The 22,790-nt window shown below is 33.2% G+C and overlaps 3 protein-coding genes and 1 non-coding gene across 4 annotated transcripts; 2 read left to right on the top strand and 2 right to left on the bottom strand.

Annotated features, from left to right (window-relative positions):
- Positions 1 to 9,557: 9,557 nt before the first annotated feature.
- Positions 9,558 to 11,189, bottom strand: LOC108472438 (autophagy-related protein 8i-like). Its single transcript, XM_017773960.2, has 5 exons — positions 11,045 to 11,189; positions 10,894 to 10,949; positions 10,528 to 10,580; positions 10,054 to 10,172; positions 9,558 to 9,970 (listed from the first exon to the last, which is right to left on the bottom strand). Exons 1-5 carry the CDS (start codon positions 11,082 to 11,084, stop codon positions 9,804 to 9,806), a joined length of 435 nt encoding a protein of 144 aa, XP_017629449.1. The 5' UTR covers positions 11,085 to 11,189; the 3' UTR covers positions 9,558 to 9,803.
- Positions 11,190 to 11,260: 71 nt separating this feature from the next.
- Positions 11,261 to 11,333, top strand: TRNAF-GAA (transfer RNA phenylalanine (anticodon GAA)). The gene has a single exon. It is a non-coding gene; the product is annotated as a tRNA-Phe (tRNA).
- A 1,127-nt stretch (positions 11,334 to 12,460) lies between these two features.
- On the top strand, positions 12,461 to 14,597 carry LOC108474067 (S-adenosylmethionine synthase 2-like). The gene is made up of 2 exons (XM_017775955.2): positions 12,461 to 12,627; positions 13,215 to 14,597. Exon 2 carries the CDS (start codon positions 13,222 to 13,224, stop codon positions 14,401 to 14,403), a length of 1,182 nt encoding a protein of 393 aa, XP_017631444.1. The 5' UTR covers positions 12,461 to 12,627; positions 13,215 to 13,221; the 3' UTR covers positions 14,404 to 14,597.
- A 1,799-nt stretch (positions 14,598 to 16,396) lies between these two features.
- Positions 16,397 to 19,647, bottom strand: LOC108472603 (mannan endo-1,4-beta-mannosidase 4). The gene is made up of 5 exons (XM_017774148.2): positions 19,098 to 19,647; positions 18,803 to 18,997; positions 18,134 to 18,256; positions 17,132 to 17,337; positions 16,397 to 17,048 (listed from the first exon to the last, which is right to left on the bottom strand). The coding sequence occupies exons 1-5, from the start codon at positions 19,446 to 19,448 to the stop codon at positions 16,688 to 16,690; spliced, it is 1,236 nt and encodes a 411-aa protein (XP_017629637.1). The 5' UTR covers positions 19,449 to 19,647; the 3' UTR covers positions 16,397 to 16,687.
- Positions 19,648 to 22,790: the final 3,143 nt, after the last annotated feature.

Genomic DNA, 22,790 nt, shown 5'->3' with positions numbered 1-22,790 from the left:
GAAAGAGTTTAGAAATAAGGTTTAGTGCTAAAGTTCTAATTTTAAAGGGTTATGAAGTAGATTAAAATTATAGAATAAAGTATTAATTGAGAAAAATTAGCTCAATTGAGGGCTTAATTGAGCAAGGACTGAATTGTATGAACTGTGAAATTTAGGGCAAAATGGAAATCAACATTTTGCACTAAAACTGTTTTAGACAGCAGCAGTAGTCTAACTTTGAAAAATCACCAAAAAATGTATAAATCGAATTATAGGATGAATAAAATATGAAATTAAATATTATTAAGTCTAGTTTCTTATAAAAAAAACGATGTAAGCAATGGAATTGTAAATAATGAAATATAATAAATTTTGTCAGACAATGTCAGAATGATTTTGGGTTCCCCTGTTTTGACTTTAGAAAATCATAAAAAATTATAAAAAAAACAATTAAGGGCTTAAATTTATATGTTTAGAATCTTAAATGAGTTTATTTTCAAAAAAAACAAACAAGAACATCATTCAAATCCTGTACAAGGAGATAATTAATTTTTAGTGAAAAAGGGTTGGAACTGTTAGACAACGGAATAGGGGTGACTTCAAAGAATAAAATGTACTTATTGGTAAAACCAAAAAATTTTATGATAAAAATACACGTGAGTCTAGTTTCAACAAAAATTAGCTGATCTTAATTTGGAGTTCTGTAGCTCAAGACAAAAATAATTTAGTGACTATGACACGGGTGGATAGCTTGAATATTCACATAAGTAATTAGTGAAAATTATGGATAAGGTTACCTACAAGTGTGTTATTTATACTAAGGATGTGGATGGAGAGGAGGAGGAGGAAAAATATATGAATGACTTGTGTATAAATTGATTACATGCCCGATTGTAAGCAACAAACGTTAAATTAGCAATGATATAATGTTTTATTTCATATATTCATTATTAAATTGTAAATATTGAAAAAGTATGAAAATTGAACTAAATGTTCAAATTGAGTGGAACGCAAGGTTGAGTACTTTCGTTCAGTGGCTAAGACGAATTGACGGAAAAGACCATGGTTGGACCATGGCAACATATGATATGTGATTTCCGTATAAGACCATAGCTGGGCTATGGCATTGGAGAGATGTGATTATGTGCTTCCGTATAAGACCATATCTGGGATATAACATCGGTGTGATATATGCTACTGTATAAGACCATATCTGGGATATGGCATCAGTGAGATATGTGATTCGTGTAAGACCATAGCTGGGCTATGGCATCGATATGTGATATGTGATTACGTGTAAGACCATAGCTGGGCTATGGTATTGATATGTGAATATGTGTAAGACCGTAGCTGGTCTATGGCATCATTATGTGAAGATGTGTAAGACCATAGTTGAACTATGGCATCGAGAAAATAAAGTACTCAATTCCCTAAGACGTTCACTAATTTGACAAAGTTTGGTAAGTGTTACTGGAACTAAATGATATAAAGAAGTACGAGTTGATATGACATGAGTATAGAACTTGGTTGATGAAGGAATTCATTTGTAATTATATAATTGTTCATCTTGAGTGTACTGTCCATATGTATTGATATTTCAAATGATTTAATGAATAAAGTTCCAACATGAAATAAACTGAATACGAGACAAATAATTATGAAATTGAACTCGAAATTCATGAAAATGACAGTTATTGATATATGGAAACATGAGACATTGATATATGAATATGGAATATGTTTGATAAATGTGTTCATTCATAATTATGGAATTATGTATCTCATGTGTGCTATTTGAATAAAGATGATATTTCAAATACTTTGGTTATTTAAGTTCAAATATGAAATAGTATGAAATCAAGATAAGTTGTTATGAAACTATATTTAAATTACGGAGATATGGCTGATATATATTAATTGATTAGTCAATGTTGGCTTATGAATGATATAACTGTAACTAGCCATTTGTATGGCTTGTATTTAGTAAGTTTGAGATTCAAATTATTATAATTTTATCATGATTGATATGGCTACGAAATGAACAAACGATGATAATTATAAGGCTTGGTTGAATACCTTAAATTGATTCAAAAATGTATTAAAATGTTGGTGAAGATAAATGATTAAATGGGTGAGAAACATGACTTGGAAAATAGCCTAAGTGTTAACCACACGGGCTGAGACACAGTCGTGTGTCTCAACCGTGTGAGGGACATGGCTTGGAGACACGGGCGTGTGGCCCGGCCGTGTAGTTCGATTTACATGTTGACGTCATAAACAGAAAGTTACACGTCTTGAGGACACGGGCGTGTCAAAGACACACAGGTGTGTCCCTATGTCCATACGGACGTGTGACCCTATTTCTTGAGAAAATTTCCTAAGTTTTTTCGAATCTTTTCAGAGTTCTCAGTTTAGTCCCAAATTAATCCCGATGTATGTTTTGGGCTTCGTAGACCCAATTAAGGGACGACATGCATGTGCTTGAAAAGTTTGAATTAAAAAAAATTTTATGGCCCGGTTTTTGCATTTATGTGTATGTTTAGGTCCGATAATGCCTCGTACCTTGTCTCGGCATCGGATACAGGTAAGAGGTGTTACACAACCTGCATACAAACACTCTCATATACTAATATAACCCAATCAAGCAACCAATACAAGCCAAAAATCAAGTTTTAGCCTTATTATGTCATCACACAACTCATTTGCATAAACTTACCACATTAACTCCATTCATTAATTACTATAAGATATTACTAAATACATGCATACAAACATACATATATGTATATGTGCCAGTCTTAACCATATTACAAGCTTACTTCTTTTCAATTTAAACCTATACATGTCATATAAACCTTAAAATGCATAACAAAATCTACCGGAGTTATTTGGATAGTGTGAACCGATGTTGTAACACCCTTAACCCGTATCTGCGGCCGAAATAGGGTTCAGAGCATTACTAGAATTTGCAGATCACTTAAAAAAATTTCAATTAAATACTTACCGATTCAATGCATCATATAAATAAATATATTACCATTTAATCAATAGCTTGGCACTTGTCTAAGCATCAAATAATAACATTGTTAATATACTAGCACGTATTTCATATAAATTCAACATTGATATACTTATTTTCTCGACATGTCACACTTGAGTTTAATAATTGTCTTAACTTACATAATTTCTTTATATCAACATATCAAAGATAATCATATATGTACATGTCATAAAACATATCATTCTCTTACCGTTTCTTCATAAGTATATATCATTCATTTCATTATATCAATATTTCATGCTCCATCATTTCCATATATTTTATGTATATTTATTCTGGTACTAGTTTATATCAAACTTAACATAAATTATATTCCATGTACCTATACTTATTTCGTTTATCTATCTTCATGGTTATTTCATACAACTATTTTGTACATATATTTCCATATGACCAGTTCTTGTAAACATTTCACACAACCGTTTCATATAACCATTCGTCATCTGATACATATTACCTGAATATCAATTGTTCAACAGATGTCATAGCATCTCTCATCCACGGTCTTATTTATCTTTGACATGATACCATAGTGTTTTTCAACCATGGTCTTACTCATTTCCTGTCATGTTGCCATGGTATCTTTCAACCATGGTCTTATTCATTTCTCGTCATGTTGCCATGGTATTTTTCAACCATGGTCTTGTTCATTTCATGTCACGTTGCCATGATATCTTTCAATCATGGTCTTACACATTTCATATCATGTTGCCATGGTATCTTTCAACCATGGTATTACACATTTCATTTCAGAAAGCACAATCCCGCGAACCTCATCCTTATAGCGGGATTACCAGTCTAGGCTAAATCCCCTGTAATATAAACTCTTAGAGTATTGTCGGGATTACCAGTCCAAGCTAAATCCCCTGCAACGACAATTACTCTAATGAGCTTTTATCTGAATTACCAGTTCAGGCTAAATTCAGACCCTAATTCAGATTACCCGTTTGGGCTAAATCCATTCTACTTCTAATCTTTAGGAGGGCTATATCTGGATAGGATCACCCGTCCGGACTAGATCTTTTTTACTGTCAATTCCTTTTCGCTCAACCGGGATTTCTTCCCTTTTTTATCAAATATATCAATGTTTCATTAATTTTCATACAAGGAATATTTAAATCATATTCACATCAATAACATACATTTCAAGTATTTAAGAATATAATTCAAGTTACAAGAACTTACCTGGCGAAATTGCAGAAATATCAAGATTCAGGGGCATTTTGGTAAATTTTTTATTTTCCCCGATTGTCACCCAATCTTGATCCAAATTAATAATTTCATTTAATTTATTAATTTAATCAATAAAACAATTCATTTCCTTCAGTTTGGTCATTTTTGACATTTTAAAAAATTGCCCCTATAGTTCTTCTTTTATTCAATTCAGTCCTTGAGTTTAAAATATACAAATTATCCATTTTAAATGTAAACCTGTTAAAGGTGGCAACAAACAACAGTATGTATGTTACCCGGATGAAATACTTCTCTCAATTTCTCATCCCTTTTGCTTCTGTTCGTTTGGTTGCAACTCTCAAGTCCTTCAATCTCAAACTTACTTCATACTTTATCCGGAATTATTGCTTTGTTGCTCTAGCTTTAACAAGAGCTTCATATTTCATCCGGATAACTTGGTTCTATTTTTCTTCCTGTGTGAAAAACCCAACAAAACCCTTGCTAGCTGAAAAGTCATATATTTATTTTCCTTCTCCTCCTTTCCATTCCACATCCTTGATTTATATAACATCCTACCAGTAACATTATCAATAATTTCACTATTTACTTATATGTATATTCAAAATTGTCCATTTGCGTCATAATCACTAAATTATTTATATCTTGAGCTACAGAACTCGAAATTAAAATCCGCTAATTTTTCATGAAACTAAACTTACATATCTTCTTACCATAAATTTTTCAGAATTTTTGGTTTATCCAATAAGTACAGTTTATTCTTTAAAGTCACCCTTATTCTGCTATCTGATAGTTCCGCCCCTTCTTTACTAAAAATTAATTATCTCATTGTACAAGATTCGGATGATGTTCTTATTTGTTTATATTGAAAATAGACTCATTCAGGATTTTAAACATATAACTTTAAGAACCTAATTTTTTTTCTCTAATTTTTGATGATTTTCCAAATTCAGAATAGGGAAACCCAAAATCAGTCTGACCTTGTCTAGCTAAATTTGTTATATATCACAGTTTACAATTTAATTGCTTACACCGTTTCTTCTATGAAAAATTAGACTCAATAAACTTTAATTTCATATTTTATTCAACTTCTAATTTGATTTCCACAATTTTTGGTAATTTTTCAAAGTTAGACCCCTGTTGCTGTCCAAAACTGTTTTAGTGCAAGATATCAATTACCATGTTTATAACATCCTTATTTTCTTTTTCTACACTATTTTCCATCACTTTCTCTTATTTTTTCTTCACTAACATATCAAGAACATAGGACCATATGTAAGGAAACTCTACATTAACATCAATCCCATGCTTTTTCAATAATATCAAACTTAAAAATATATTGAAATCATGATGTTCTTACCTTGTTCTATTGATTTCAATCTTCATCTTAATTTTCTCTCTCCTTCAGCTTTCATTTCTTGAATCCAAATTGATATTCTAACTTCCAATAGTCTCCTTAACATTTTTCTCTCTTGGTAGCTATAGAAATTCTTTTGATTTTTGGGTGAAAATGGTGAATTTTTGGTAGAAGGACCAAATTGTAAAGAAAGCAAAACTTTCTTTCTTTCTCTCTTCCGCTCACGTTAGTGCATGGGAAAGATGATGAAAATTCTTCATCTTTCCTTCCCTTTTATACTAAATAAATAATAATAAAATAATAAAATATTTCATTAAAATAATATTTATCTAATTAAATAATTATAAAATATCATTAACATCATCATTACTTTCTAGATTTCTCTCTCTTCCAATTGACTATTTTACCCTTTATTATCTTTTAAAATTTCATCCTTGAGTCATCATTTAATTTGGTAAAATTACAATTTAGTCTTTCATAGTTCTTCACCTATTCAATTTGGTCCTAATTCATCCATTTTCCTTAGTTTCTAAATCATTCTGCCCTTAAAATATTTACATTATTGGTCCTTCAAAATTTTCATATTTACACTTTAACGTCTAAATTTTTGAGTATTTACTCTTGTGCAACGAAACTTTTCTCACTTTTACAATTTAGTCCTCTCTTGAATTACTATATCATAATATACTTCCTAATATTGAAATAACTAAAATTTCCCTTTTTGTCACTTTATTTTCTTATTTTACTATATCAAGGATAATATCCTACTGTAAAAATTTTCGAGATATTACAGATGTGTTGATCTGATCCTCCAAACTTCTTGAAAATCTACAAAGAACATTGAACAACTAAAGTAAGCTTAATGAAGCTTAGTAAATTCATTGGTTTTAAACATAAATCTTACCGAACATACTAAAGCAATGCATTTAAATAAATCATTCATTATTTCCTGCCAAACACAATTTCAGTTGATGAATTCACTTATTTCAAACTGATATCAAAATAACTTTAAATCTTCAGACATTTATTCGATATATCACTTACCAACCTTGTCAAATCAAAGAACGTCTTACGAATATGAATACATTGTAACCGGATCTGAACAAAAACACATAAGGGCTGAACATAAGCTCATAAAAGCTAAACGAAAACCCAGTAGGGTTAAACTGAAACTTATAAGAGTTGAATTGAAACTCATTAGGGTTAACTGAAACTAATATGAGTTAACTGAAGCTCATGTGAGCTAAATGAAAAGCAAACACGGAAGTCCGCAACAAATGCTGAATCTTGGTTTACTTGGGTGATTTACTGTCAATTCCTCTTTTACACTGAACGATTGTACTCAATCCGGCGTTCCATCCTTTTTGAACGTTTCAATTCAATTTTCATAATTTTAATAATATTTTATTTTCAATAATAAACATAAATACCAATCATTAATTAAATAAATAACATTAAAATTTAACCATACAAACTTACCTGGACTAGTTTGTAAAATTTGTTGTAACTCAGAAACTATTCGGATAATTTCTCTTTTCCTCGATTTTCTTTGGACTTTTGATCTATAATATAAAATTATTCATTCATTAGCACATATATTTCAACTTCATTCCACTTCACGATTTATACCCTTTAATTTTTGAAATTACACATTTACCCTAAATGTTACAATTTTTACCCTTTAGTCCCTAATCAATTAACCTATCAATTTAACTTATTTTTCTCAGTTAACACTTTATTCCATCATGTTAAACTACTACACAATCTTTGAAAATTATAATTTCAACACTAAACCCTAATTCTTAACTTTTCACAATTAGGTCATAAAAATCAATTTCTACTAAAATCACTTAATAAAATCATTATATGATAAAATTAGAGCTTTAAATTCATATTAATTCATCATAAACTTTTAGTACTCATCCATGGTAACTTTCAAAATCACTTATAAAATAAAAACTAATGATTTCAATAGTTAGACCTAGTTGTAATAGTCTCAAAAACATAAAAATTACATGAAATAATCAAAAAATAAGCTTACATGAAGTAAAAACTATGAAAAATCAACTTCTTGGAGACCTCCTATGGTGTTTTTGACTGAGAATTAGGAAGAAATGTCTAGATTTTTCAATTTGGTCACTTGTTTTATTTTTTAAAATTTTTATCAAATTACTATTTTGCCCTTAGTTCACACTAATTTTGTCCATTTCTTCTTCCCACATGCATTGCCCATATGCCTAATTACCTATTTGGTCCTCCCTAATTATCACTTATACTATTTAACCTTTAATTAGCAAGTTTTGCACATTTTCAATCTAGTCATTTTTATTTAATTAACTATTAAAACGTTAAAATTTTCTAACGAAACTTTAATTTTAAATCAATGACACTCCGTAAATATTTATAAAAATATTTACAGCTCAATTTATGAAATCGAGGTCTCAATACCTCATTTTCGACTCAATTTACCTAATAAATTCTTTTAAATCATTAAATTCACTAATTCAAAAATACTTCTAAAATCTCACTTGACTAATAATTATTGATTTATTAAATTTTCAAACTTACTCGTCGAATTTAGTGATCTCGAATCACTGTTTCTGACATCACTAAATATTAGCTTTACATAAGGAGTCCTCAAGCAGCCAAGTGTTGATCAGTGTAGAGGATGTTCATACAACCAACAAATCTTTGGTAGAAAAAATGCGAGCTGCTCTTGCATATGATGAAGAAAAGTACATTGCTTTTAAAGAAATATCTGGACGGTATCATTAGGCTTAATAAGCACCGGCAGATATTTCGATTATGTTCAACAGTATGGTTTGTCGCATCTAGTTCTTGAGCTGGCTAGACTCTTCCCTGATGCTCAGAAGCAGAAAGAGCTAATTGAGACGTATAATGCTGGTTTGCGTGGCAATGATCAGCAAGTGAATGGTGATGCCCAAGGCAACGGCTGGTTTAAAGATAATAATGCCTCTAAGAAGTGGAAGGGGAAGTCTCTGGACACTACAGGAAGTAATACAAAGGATACTATGGCAAATAGTATTATGAGCAGTGTCAGAAAATTGCAGTCAAGTTACAAGCCTTCTGAGGAGGTGGAGGTTTTATCAAAGGATGACTATCGCCCTGCTAAAGGCAACTCAAGGTTATGGTTAATGAACTGCCGGTGGAATTGAATTCTACCAATAAACCCTAAATAAAAGTTGGTGGTCAAAATTACTCATTATCTGCAAAAGTTGGACCAGGGGATGCAGTTCGTGGTAGCAAGCAACGGAAGAAAACTTCAAATTTTCACCGAGAACAGCTGGACGATGGTCAATGGCAGCACCGTTGAACTTAAAAGTTTCTGAGCCAGACCCTGATCCTGAAGCGTTAGATAACAATCTTGATAGCAGCCAAATCTCCACTGGGCAATTGCCCGTACGGGGTGTTTGGAAGAAGGGAGGAAGTAAGAAACTCTTTTCGTAAGTGATAAATCCAAGACCTAACGTAGTTCACAACTTTTTTTGGGGAATGACCTTAACTGTTATTAAACTGATCCAGTTTTGTATGATGTTACGCGTTGCCAATAGATAGAGAATATTCCATTTACGGCCTGGGTTTATAAGGACTCACAAAAACTAGCCTAGTTGTCCATTGCATTTCACCGAGAATAAGAAACCCATATAGTGGGTGTATACAAAGTTGGAAGATTTCTGGTTTGTCCGAGAATGTGTGTTTTTAAAGGTTCCTTGGTTCATAGATGCATCTGAGTTCCTTTTTCGCTATAATAAATAGTCATAATATAGTAAACCAGCAATGCGAAATTCAACCAACAAAATGAAATTTATAGGTGGCCAAATCGAAATCAAACTGATGCAAGAACTTGAAGATTATTATTATTTTATACTGGCAGTGATGTTATTAAGAAACTGTTATATGTTAACTCTAGTACCAGTGTATGAAAAAAATAACTTTCAAAAATAATAGTTTCAATAATCCTTAAGTGAGGGTCTTTCTTTTTCCATTATACAACAGAATACAACATCATAGAAACAGAATTGAGATGTCAATACAAAGTCACACAATGAAAGCAAGATTACATATTTGTGTTCAAGTTCATTGATATTGATAACAATAACTTTTAGAATGAGTTAATGTTTTAAGGATTTACAGAATGAGTGATGCAAGCTACAACACTACAATACCTGGCTGAGCTTCAATATTGAGGATCCATCATCCAGAGAACGAAAGGAACCAAGGAACTTTACAATAATGCACAAAGCTTACACTTGGAGTAATCTGATTAGTAGCACAACCAAAGGTTTTCTCACTGCTGTAACACATATACAGAAATCCATCATCCTCTTTGAAAGATTCATAGAGAGAGTCCATAAGCGTAGCTGCAAATACAGGTCATAGCAAAAAAGCTTGAGAAACTTTCAACGCAACAGAAACATATGATATAGTCTTATTGTGGCTTTACCTGTTTGTGGCAACGTGTTCTTCACAAACACAAACAGTGCTTTTCCAGGGCTCAGACGAAGTCTCAAGCTTAAGATATGAATGAATTGTCCAACAGACATGTCCCGTGGAACCAGATACCTATAAATCGAACAGTGAGGCACAGATTTACTAGGCCCTTTTATCTTTTAACAAGAATTGATTATTTGCATGTCTACTCAAGACTTAAGTCTAAACTGTGGGAACTCTTAAGCGAATCCTTTTTTAGCAATTTTAGAACCGAGTTTCCCACTTATATCTTTATATCTACAGAATTCAGCATGCCACAATCTTGATAATTACATTTTTTAATAAAAAAGGAGCACCCATCATTACTAGTCTCAATGCATTAGGCAGAGTTTGTGCCTTTGAAAAAAAAAAGAGGAATTGTAAGGTAGATATACAATAAAAGCATGAAATTAAGAGCAAATTGTTGTTGGCCAACACTGAAACTTACTTTTTCTTTTCCATTTCTGGAAGATCTGCTTTTGAGTATCTTTCCACAATCACCTACAAAAATGAGAAGAACAAAAAAGGAGTATCAGAACCCCGGTTTTCAGCAATAACCAGCTAGCTAATTCCATTTTAAGAAAAAGCCATAATCCATGGAGGGGCAAAAGCGATTAAGTTCATCTCATCTCACCTGTAAATAGTATAAAGTCTTGATAACTATAATGAACCAATAATCAACAAATAAAGAACAACGTCCATAGATAAAAAACTTAAATTGATCATATTTATAGAAAAAAAACACAGACAGAATTCTGGGAATACAAAGGTTTGACCAAAAGAAACGTCGAAGGAGAGGAATCGGAAAACTTACAGGGACCCGATTGGGATATTTGGCAATGATATCGCGGGATTCTTCAAGCCTTTGGTCTGCGAGTCAATTTAGAACAAAGAACCAACTAAATTAAGGGCAAAAAAACAGGGAAGGTTATAAGGAAGAAGGGATTTTGTTTAGAGAAGCGAACCGAAAGTGAATTCATCCTTAAAAGAGGGGATCTTTCCCATTGCAACGCAGGCGAATCGAGCCGATTGAGACTATCTTTTATAACTACACGAAACCTACAAAAATAGAAGTAGACAGTTAACCGAAAAGTATTCATCGACGCTGTGTATTTATAGAACTCAAATTAAATTAAAAAAAAATAAAATAATTATTTTAATATGCTAGAAGTAATCATCAAGCGGGGATAGCTCAGTTGGGAGAGCGTCAGACTGAAGATCTGAAGGTCGCGTGTTCGATCCACGCTCACCGCATCTTTTTTTTAATTTTCGTATTCCTTTCTTTGCAATAGGCAGCCTCTAGCCCATTTTAAGCCCACAATATCGACTTTTTTCTGCTTCGGAATTTGAATTGGGCTAACCCCCACATTTTTAACTCATAAATACATTCATCAAATAGTAATTTGGTGAACTTAAGCTTCCAATTGTTGTTCAACTCAAATTACAAATTATATAAATATAAATATGTAGGTTTTAGCTTGATGAAAAAGCAATCGAATTGAATCATATGTTTGTTCAAAGTGATTATTGATTTACAGCTTCAGGATGTGTGTATATATATATTGTTATGTAATTACCTTGTAATTTGTTCCAATTAATAATTAAAATTTTAATTAGTCAAATATATGACATCAATAATGTCGATACGACGATACCTTTGAGCTAAAAAAAAAAAAAAACTCTAAACACCTTAAATTAATTTCCTAAAAATTAAAAGAAACTTTAATTAGCCTTTTAATTTATGGATAGATAAAAAAAGCATAAACCCAAAATCCTCTGACCAGACATGTGAGGGAAGATTGGCAAAGGGTAAAATTATTTATATCCATCCCTCCCGTTGTCATCACCTATACTATAATGTAGCTAAGCTTTTATGGGCATCCATTCCAGAATGTTTGTTTGTTTGTTAGTTTTTGGTTCAATTCATTTATTCATTTTCAAATTTTTGAATATACTAATAATTTTTTTATTTAAATCCAAATTTAACAAAATTTTGGATTCTCTATCCTTGATTTTTATTTATTTACCTATACGTACAAATCCCACCTGCACTGTACACTACTTTGCCTAGTTGACGCGTTGCCATATCATTCACAAATCACAACCTACCCAATGAAGCAAACCATGAAAGCTTAATCACCAGACGAGGTTGGTGAGTGACCCAAATTTCCCGATAAATTTCGTTTTTTATAAACCTTAAATAACCAACCAATGTTTGTTTTCCCTGAAAAAACAAACATGTCTCTCTCTCTCACCAAAACACTTGCAAGCTACAAGTCGCGATCCGACATATCCAACGGCTCCCGTTTTGTTTTCCCCAACTTTTTATATCAGCCGTCTGATCCTGACCTTACCAGATTCCTACCAAAACTGACTAAACCCCGTAACCAGTTAACACTTAAACGTAACATTTACATCTAATTTCGCTATAAATTTCCGGGTTCCTGGCTAGATTCTTTGTGTCGTCGAGTTACGCTTCTTTAGAATTCTGGTCAGCTAAGCACTCTCGCAACTAAAGACTCAGATCCGTTCGGCATTATCTTTCCAGGTTGCCTTTTCTGCCCTTTTACTCTTCTTCTTCTTCTTCTTCTTCTTCTTCTTCTTTATCGCTTTGTTCTGCCGTTTTTGTTTGGAGATCTTGCTTTGGTGTTTGTAGTAGCAGCGGAAAATGACTGTTCTGTCTTTGTATTCTCTCTCTCTCTAGTTAAATTGGATTGAAATGCTTGCAGATCTATGTAGTTTTCTGTTTGTTTTATGCGATTTTAGCATATTGGTTTGATGGTTTCTGGTAATTCTAAAAGGTCTGAGATTCTGAGTTTTGGCTTTTGGAATATTTATGGAGTTTCATTGCAAAAAAAGTTCATTTTGTTTGGAGTACAACTTCGAGTTGACTTGAAGTAATCATTGCCGATTGTCCTTTACTAGATATCTTAAACTCTGATAGAATTTTTTAATTTTACTTAAAAAGTTGGTTTAGTTTTGAGTCTTCAGTAATATGTACTGGATCTGTATTTTTTTTCTCTCCAGTATCTAACATCATTATGGTTCTTTTAAATTGATGGAAGTTTATGAATTTTAATGTGATCTTTTTTTACCATAATGATGTAGATATGTGCGTGGGTTATTTGTGTGCAGGCTTAGAATGGAGACCTTTCTATTCACATCTGAGTCAGTAAACGAGGGTCACCCTGACAAGCTTTGTGACCAGATCTCTGATGCAGTGCTTGACGCCTGCCTCGCTCAGGACCCTGACAGCAAGGTTGCCTGTGAAACATGCACCAAGACTAACATGGTCATGGTGTTTGGAGAGATTACCACCAAGGCCAATGTAGACTACGAGAAGATTGTCCGTGACACATGCCGCTCCATTGGATTTGTTTCTGATGATGTGGGTCTTGATGCTGATAACTGCAAGGTCCTTGTTAATATTGAGCAGCAGAGTCCTGATATTGCCCAGGGTGTCCATGGCCACTTTACAAAGCGTCCCGAAGAGATTGGAGCCGGTGACCAGGGCCACATGTTTGGTTATGCTACTAATGAGACCCCTGAACTTATGCCCCTAAGCCATGTCCTCGCAACTAAGCTTGGGGCTTGTCTTACTGAGGTTAGGAAGAATGGGACTTGCCCTTGGCTAAGGCCTGATGGTAAAACCCAGGTTACTGTTGAGTACAACAACGATAATGGAGCTATGGTTCCGGTTCGTGTTCACACTGTCCTCATCTCCACCCAGCACGACGAGACTGTTACTAACGATGAAATTGCTGCTGACCTCAAAGAGCATGTTATCAAGCCTGTCATCCCTGAAAAGTACCTCGATGAGAAGACAATCTTCCACCTTAACCCATCTGGTCGCTTTGTCATTGGTGGCCCTCACGGTGATGCTGGTCTTACTGGACGTAAGATCATCATTGACACTTATGGTGGCTGGGGAGCCCACGGTGGTGGTGCATTTTCCGGAAAAGATCCTACCAAGGTTGACAGGAGTGGTGCTTACATTGTTAGGCAGGCTGCTAAGAGCATTGTAGCAAATGGCCTTGCCCGAAGGTGCCTCGTGCAAGTCTCCTATGCAATTGGTGTGCCCGAGCCCTTGTCTGTCTTCGTTGACAGCTACGGAACTGGAAAGATTCCAGACAAGGAAATTCTCCAAATTGTGAAGGAGAACTTCGACTTTAGGCCTGGCATGATCACAAACAACCTGGACCTCAAGAGGGGTGGCAATAACCGGTTCTTGAAGACAGCTGCCTATGGACATTTTGGAAGGGACGACCCTGACTTCACCTGGGAAGTTGTGAAGCCCCTCAAGTGGGACAAGTCTCAATCTTAAACCAAGCTTTGCCCATCCCTCCTGCTCACTGCTTGCTTTATCCACAGTGCTGAATAATCCTCGTGTTTCTTACCCTATATCTAAGCCATCCCCTGAATGTTTCTAATCTACATATGATGTGCCCCATTCATTTTTTTCCCTTTGCTATTTGTAATTTTATATTGGTTTATCTGATTTTATGCGCCCTTTATTGACACAGTAATGCATGAGAATTTTGCTTTTATATTTGATGGCCATGGAAGTAAACAATAATCAAATTATTGTTCTATTAATCTCACCTAAAGGTCGTCTACTGTTTCAGGGTTCAACAAATGCATCACAGACCTGACTACAATATTACTAAAATAGAAGCAAAAGAAAAACTTTAGAAATACAGCAGCAACAGTATGCATATGATTTGATAAAGAAAATAAGATCCTGGTTCAGGAAGCAGCTTAAGTAATCAACCCATTTACATGTTTCTCAACTATGAATTATTTAGCAATGAATTATGAATGCATGAATAAATAAACACCTTAATTCCAATTACCCTTGACTTTTTCGGCTTATTCACCTTCAACCTCTTAAGCTACACATAATAACAATCACTCCAAAATTGAATGAAGAACCGATCCAAGTTCCTTGTACGCGACAGCAGTTTGAGCCATTCATAATTTATATTTAATCATATGTGTTTGAGGATCAATTGATAAACTATCTAAGTATTGAGGACTAAATGTATTATTATACGGGTTAGAAAAAGTTCACACCATCATTGTCGCCAATCATTTAACGAAAAGTAACTAAAATAAAAATAACCTAAAATATTAGTGATTAAATTGAAATTTTTATAATTGTGTGATCAAAAAATATTAATAATTGAGTGGCTAATTCTATAATTTACTCTTATAATAATAAAAATTTCGAGTTAGAAAATTTAATAAACAAAGAACAAATCCCAGTAAATAGATTAAAATAAAAGCAATACCTTTGGAATATTTAAACAAATGAAAAACCAAACTCTTGTTTTATTGATTAATAATTTTGCCTAGTTAAACCAGTCTAGTCTCAAAATCAAATTTAGAATGGAGTTCGGTTCACTTTAATTTTAAATTACAATTTATTCTATTATATTAGCAACAATCTCAAGATTTAAATTTTGTAATTGATTTGATTGTTAAAAGATGTTTGATCATAAAATTTACTTAGATTTAAGTCTGTCTTTATTTGGACAACTCCTTTAAAATATGGTGTGTGTTATAGGAATATCTCTAATATGAGTTAATTGTACAATAAAAAAAAAGCCAAGATTTGGTGTGAATTTTTTTATTTACAATTTTCCTTTCATTTTAATGTAAAAAAAACAATGTCAATGTTCTATCATTCATTTTTATAATTTTGATTAATTTTCTTCTAAGTCATAACAAATAACATGTTTTAAGCAATGTTATCTAAATCAGACGGGATGGGTCGATTGGACTAAAAATTAATTAAGGTTTTGGATGGGTTGAGCAAAGAATTGGTATGGACCACTTCAACTAGGCCAAAATACAAGTTGAACTGGTTTTTAATTTTTAATAATTTATTTAATCAAATCATTCGGACTAATTGAACAGATGAACCGATGGATTGACCAATTCGATTACTGATTTGATTTTGAAAAACTTAGCTTTAATAAATAAATATTTTTATTCTTTCTTTTCTTTGTCACTTAGTTTAAAACTTTGGGTTACTTTTCCTCTCAATTTTAGAGATTTAAAATTAATTTTCTAAAATAAAATATTCAAATATTCAAATTTTATGCCAAGAATTTAGCATCCATTTTTCTAAATTGTAAAAGGGTGAAATGCAGAGAGTAGATATTTAGGAATTATGATAAGTAGATTAAAGTTTGAATGAAGTGTGGACAACATATAATATAACATAAATTTGCTTGAGATTTGCAAGTGCCGTTAATATGGGCACCACTTTGTAAGGATAAGCTGTGTAATTTAGGAATGAGGATGCCACCAAATTTCATCATTTCAAACATAAGGATTGATATCTTAGAAATTAACGTGTACAATAATGCTTCTTAGTTTAAGCTCCAAATGGTGAAAATCAAGGGTCTCTTAATGTAAATCCCATGTAATTATAAAAAATTGCTGGTTTCAAAGTCCTCATTTGCATGAACAGCCTCCATCTCTGACAAAACAGTAGTAGAGCTAGTAGCTATCTTCATTCCAATGTACCTAATCTCATCCAAAGATTTCTCCTGTCGTATTAAAGTAACAATGTATTTTTTATTAAGGAATGATTGTGAAGTTCAAGTGAGAGATGATAGCAATCGAGACTGTTGAGCAATGACAGAAGCAGTGGAAGGGCTCTGTTCCAATATAACTTGGTAACCATCCCCCATGTTATCCATTCCAAGGCTCAAGAGCTGCCAAAACAGCCCACCGTCACATGATCCCCCATTCCTGGCACTGCTGTAGATTGCTTTGTAAATCCTCTGGAAATACTCGTTTCTTTTCTCTAAGCTGTAACCTGGCAGCTTGAAAGACTTGCCAAACTCTCCTATTACCAGTGGTTTTTTCAGCACTGAATTGCAGTCCATGGTATGGGCTTCAATCCATTTGTCTACAAAACCAAGCTGGGCCTCTTCGCTTGAATTTGTCGATGGTAACCTGCAATTGCAGCATTTAATCATAACAAACATTAGTTTTAATCCCCCATGAAGAAGAGCTACTGAACTGAATTGTGATATTACCATTGCTCAGGGTATATATGGATAGTAGCAAAATCGACCTCGGGGATCTGATTATTGGAAATGAAGTCGGTCCCAATGGAATAGCTATTTGGATTATACTGTTTCTTCTCTGGCATCGATTCCCCATAGAATCCTTCAAGTCCTATTTCCAGTAGGTGATGATTATCAATGGACTTCACATGTGCAGCCATTTCTTTTACCCAATTCTGTAAATTATATACAGCAAAAAAGGAACAAGTTGTTTAGCCCTGACTCTACAATTTTGATATGTTCTAACATAAATCAGATCAGTATGGGAATTACAAGTATTAAACAAATAGTTCATACAATTAGCTGTATAGCAAATTCCAAATTTTGGTAAGATATGATTGAGAAGTTGGTGAAATATAAAAAGTAGGTTATAAATTTGGGTGAAGTGGGCATAAGAAAATGTCCAAGCACAACCTATTAGAGGAAACTTCAACAACTTGAAGGAATTCCAAACAAACAGAAAGAACAAAAGCAGCAAAGTTGTCTGTCACTATGAAACATCAAACCAGGATTCCGATTCTCAATTGCTCTTAGATCGTTTCTTCATATGATTCCCCTGTCGAGATACATGCGTGTATGCTACGCATTCCAAGCCAAAACAGCTTTTAAGTTTCTTATCAATTTATAACAAGAAGAAACCAATATTTTCCATCGCTAGTCTAGTCACTTTTTATCCGTGATCATCCACCAATGTGAAAACTCAAATGGGCTTGTTTTTTTTAGCTGGAATGACTTGATTTCATTTTCCTTGAATTGAAATTAAGGTCAATCCACTGTAAACAGAGCTAATTTATTTGATGTCTTTGCTCACCTTTACTCCTTTATTACTCGCTACTTCTTTCTAGCTAGTGTTCACATGATGATCAGAAAGCACATTTGTAACGCTATTGCAATTTGCATGCGTAGCTTTTTTACGTGTCGTAGACAAGACTTAACATGATGCAACTGGCAAAATTAGCTCGAAAATCGAACCTGAAGATTAGCTCCAGATGGATCACTGGGGCAACGAGGCTCGTTCATTAGTTCCCAAGCAAAGATGATAGGATCGTCTTTATATGCCACTCCAGTAATCGTGTTGATTCTCGTGAGCACTGCCTGCAATTCAAGTTCTGATTATTGGATACTGTACCTGCTTGTTATATTATATGACTTATTAAAAATATAATACAGTGTATTATATTATACGAGGAGGATGATAGTAGAAATGATCGCAAAGCAATAAAAAAGAAAATTAAAAATACTTAAATTTTAAGTGAAAAATATTTATCAAAAAAAATTACTGGTAAAAAAAAAAGAAATTCGCTAATTTTAAAAACAGAAATCAATTTTGTTTTCTTTCCATCCTAACAAAAGTGTAAAAGGTTTGACTATTGAAGTCATTGGATCTTTAAAGTTGGGTGGATGAAGGCAGCAATCATAGAGTGGACCCAACCAGGTAGCAGGGCCCTGGCAAAGTCCCTTGGTTAGGTTCTCAGTTTCTCACCATCCTTGCTAAACTGGACAACTTTTCATGAATTTGAAGACCAAACCCAAAGAAACCGCCCCGAATTAGTTGCAAACATTTATTAGAAGGGAGAAAATGGGGTTTGTGAAATTAATACAATTACGTTACAGAAAATCAAAAGCTGTAAACCAACGTACCTTAATATGATTCTTGTAGTATTTTTTGACAACAGAATCTGTAAAAAAATCATCTTCTTTGCTCAGGTTCCGACTTCGTTGCTTTGCCCACTGAACGTATTTATCTTTTCCTCCGTAATCTTTGAAATTATTTGCCAAACTCAGAATCAAATGAATTCCATACTTGTTAGCTTCCGCTACAACAAAGTCCAGTCCCTGTAAAATAATTAACCATATAAGAATTAGAACCCCTTCCTTTTATTGTAATTTAAAAAACTGTAGCCAAAAGATAAAAAATTGAAGTCATCTGTGCTACCTTGAAGACGTCTTCATTGTAAGAACCTGGGGAATTCTGAAGAGGCTTGTAATCACCATCGTTAAACGCCCAAGTTCTTGCTATGTTCATGCCATACTTGGAGGCTTCTCGAAATGCGTCAGTAACCTTGCTCCTCGTAGAATTGTCAGACGCAAACATCATCATCCAATATGCATTGAAGCCATTCAAGTAGAAAGGCTTTCCATTTATGACAAACTTAGTTGCTGTTGTTTGAACGAAACCGGTGCCGCCAGCATCAGCCCGAGCATAATAAATTCCATGGCGGAAGTCCATCGTCAGGATGAGGACTAACAGTACGATGAAGCTGTTAAGCCAATGACTTGCCTTCATATTGTACAGACTTGGAAAGCTTGGTTATGAAATTACAAATAGAAAACGAGATGGAATGGAACAAATATACACGAGAATGAAAACAAAACTTGGAGAGATTGGAGGTGGGGAATGTTGGCGTGGTCTAAAATAGGAATAAAAACTTATAAGATACAATACGATACAAAATAAAAACATATATTATGTGGCATACCGGGGGTGGATGAGAAAAATGATGAATAAACAAAAATATTTAGTGGATAGTTTTTTTTAGATGAAAAAATAAATTATACTTGATTTTATATTTATTAATTTTTAAATTTATTTGTGTTATAACAATTAACTTATACAAGATGTTGGGATAAACTAGTGGTGCATAGAGCCACTAAAGATGGAGGTTTAAGAGTTAGTTTTACTAGAGTGATAATCGTTGCTTGATTTCATATTGTTTGTATGTTTGGTTATTTCTTTGTCTCTCTTGATTAGAGGTGTTCATCGGTTGAGTAGAGCTTAAACATTATATTACCATATTTTATATGCTTGTTCAAGTCTAAACTGGTTCAAAATATGAGCTTAAATTTTTGTCTAAACATGTCAATATTTGTAAATGACTAATCCAAATCTATTTTAGATCCACTCATATTATTTATATTTTAATATTTTATATATTTATCATTTGTTGAAATTTTATATATAGACTAACTTAATATATTTTTTTAATTTTTGCCTTGTAGAATTATATATTATTATAGATTTAATTTTTATATGTTATATATTACATAATATATATAAAAGTAGCATAATATAATATATTACAAACTTAGAAAACAGGTTGAGTGGGGTCAGGTTCAAGCTTTTAATGTTTGAATCTGAACCCAAGCTTAGACCATTTAAAAAATGGTCTTTTTTTTTTCTCAAGCCTATTTTTTTAGTCTAATATTTTAACCTAAATCATTCTAAATTTCAGGTGGGCTTTCGAACTTAGATACTATATAAAAGTAACATAATATAATATATTACAAATTTAGAAAACAGGCTGAGTGAGGTTGGGCCCAAGCCTTGAATATTTGAATTTGAGCCCAAGCCTAGACCATTTTTTAAATGGTCTAATTTTATTTTTTTGCACAAGCTTATTTTTTGAGCTTAATATTTTACAATTTCCTTCTTCTTCTTCTTTTTTTTTAAAAAAAAGCTTTTAGCTTTTGCCTCTTTGTTTCTTTTCCTTTCTTGTTATCTTGCTTCATAATAAACCATGGCAAGTTCATCAAAGAAACCAATAAAGGAAAATGAAATTTCAAGAAAATGGCTTTCCTACTTCCAATTACTGTATTTATGTACAACCATGACAGAAAAACATGTTGTTGGTTCCTCAATTTAAGGGATTAGGGATTCCCATTATAGATATGGATTTGCCACTAGAGAACTGTTAGAGTTGTCGCCCAAATTCTTATTAATATAAAATACAAGTGACAAGATAGAGGGTCCACAAGGGCGAAGGCCGAAGCTGATCTAGTTGCTTATGCTTTAAATGTGGCTGAAGATATAAATGGAAATCAAGAGCCATCCACTTATTTCGAGACAGCTAGTTGTGGAGACTAAAAAAAGTGGATGTTTGCCATGAAAGAGAAGATGGAGTCACTCCACAAGAACAGAACATGGGATCTTGTGAAGCTTCTTAAAGGTAAGAAGGTTGTTCATTGTAAATGTGTGTTTAAGAGGAAAGAAGGGACTCCGATAATTGAAGAACCCAGATATAAAGCAATGCTTGTTACAAAGGGTTACAGTCAGATTCTAGGTGTGGACTTTACAGATGTGTTTTCTCCGGTTGTAAAGTACAGTTCGATTTGAGTCTTACTTGGTATTGTAGCCATGTATGATTTGGAGCTCGAATAGTTAGATGTAAAAATAACGTTTTTGCATGGAAAACTTGAGGAGAACATTTATATGCAACAACCAAAGGGGTTTACAATCTTAGAAAAAGAGGACTATGTTTGCTTGATGAAAAAGTCCCTTTATTGTTTGAAATAGTCACCAAGACAATGGTACAAGAGGTTTGATTTCTTTATGACTTCTCATGATTTCAAAAGAAGTAGCTTTGACAGTTGTGTTTATTTTAAGAAAAATAGTGATGGTTCTTTTGTGTATCTACTCCTCTATGTTGATGACATATTGATAGCGACAAAAAATAAAGGAGAGATAAGAAAAGTCAAAACCCAGCTTAGTGAAGAATTTGAAATGAAAGATTTGGGAGTAGCAAAGAAGATATTTGGTATGGAGATTCTCAGAGATAGAAAAGCAAGTAAATTGTACCTAAGTTAGAAAGGGTACATTGAAAAAGTTCTTTGCAGGTTCAATATGCAGAGTGCTAAGCCTGTTAGTATTGCTTTGACAACCTATTTCAGATTCATCAGCTTTGTCTTCACAATCAGATGATGAGATTGTCTACATGTCAAATGTTCCATATTCTAATGTAGTAGGATCTCTTATGTATGTTATAATTTGTTCACGTCTAGATTTATCATATGCAGTTAGTGGAGCTATAGATACATGACGAATTCTGGTAAATAACACTAGAAAGCATTTTAGTAGGTTTTGAGATACTTACGAGACACTATTGATGTTTACTTACAGTTTGGAAGAAATAGAGATGAAGTCATTGGGTATGTTGATACTGATTTTGCTGGAGACCTTGATAAAAGAAGATCTCTCATAGATTATGTCTTTACAATTAGCGGTTGTGCAATCAGTTGGAAAGCCACCTTGCAAACTACTGTCACTTTGTCTACCACTGAAGCTGAGTACACGGCGATTACTGAGGTTTGTAAAGAGTTATTTGGTTAAAGGGGCTCTTTATTAAACTCAATGAAGACCTTCAATTCAGTATAGTATTTTGTGACAGTCAAAGTGTCATCTTCCTTACGAAAGGTCATATGTTTCATGAGAGAACAAAGCACATTGATGCTCGGTATCATTTTGTTCGTGGTATTATTGCTCATAATGATATTGTTGTGAGCAAAATTAGTACTCATGATAGTACTGCAGATATGATGACTAAGTCACTTCTTATAACTAAGTTTGAGCATTGCTTAGAGGTGGAGAACTTGTTCGTTGATAATTCGTGTCAAGGTAGAGATTGTTAGAGTTGTGACCCAAATTCTTATTAAATTAAAATACAAGTGGCAAGATAGGGGAATCCACGAAGGCGAAGGTGTTTACTTCCTCTGTTTGATATTGATTTGAATAAGGTGTTTCAACCTTGTTGCATTACTTCTATTAGATGTTGATTAGAATAAGGTTTTCTAAACCTATAAATAGATGCAATCTATACTCATTGTAATCATTCTAATTTGACATAATGAATTT

The sequence above is a fragment of the Gossypium arboreum genome, chromosome 11, assembly GCF_025698485.1.
Source record: "Gossypium arboreum isolate Shixiya-1 chromosome 11, ASM2569848v2, whole genome shotgun sequence".
NCBI classification, from domain to species: domain Eukaryota; kingdom Viridiplantae; phylum Streptophyta; class Magnoliopsida; order Malvales; family Malvaceae; genus Gossypium; species Gossypium arboreum.
Note: the sequence above shows the minus strand (reverse complement) of the source record. Positions and strands in the feature narration are given on the sequence as shown.

What these genes read in the sequence shown, in the direction of transcription:
- LOC108472438 (XM_017773960.2), bottom strand. Translation starts at nt 11,084, where the DNA reads ATGGGAAAGATCCCCTCTTTTAAGGATGAATTCACTTTCG. An exon ending in CCAGAAATGGAAAAGAAAAA is followed by an intron (nt 10,173 to 10,527) that starts GTAAGTTTCAGT and finishes TTCGATTTATAG; the next exon opens with GTATCTGGTTCCACGGGACA. An exon ending in GAACACGTTGCCACAAACAG is followed by an intron (nt 9,971 to 10,053) that starts GTAAAGCCACAA and finishes CTGTATTTGCAG; the next exon opens with CTACGCTTATGGACTCTCTC.
- LOC108472603 (XM_017774148.2), bottom strand. Translation starts at nt 19,448, where the DNA reads ATGAAGGCAAGTCATTGGCTTAACAGCTTCATCGTACTGTTAGTCCTC. An exon ending in ACTACAAGAATCATATTAAG is followed by an intron (nt 18,257 to 18,802) that starts GTACGTTGGTTT and finishes CTTGAATTGCAG; the next exon opens with GCAGTGCTCACGAGAATCAA. An exon ending in CATCTGGAGCTAATCTTCAG is followed by an intron (nt 17,338 to 18,133) that starts GTTCGATTTTCG and finishes TATAATTTACAG; the next exon opens with AATTGGGTAAAAGAAATGGC.
- LOC108474067 (XM_017775955.2), top strand. Translation starts at nt 13,222, where the DNA reads ATGGAGACCTTTCTATTCACATCTGAGTCAGTAAACGAGGGTCACCCT.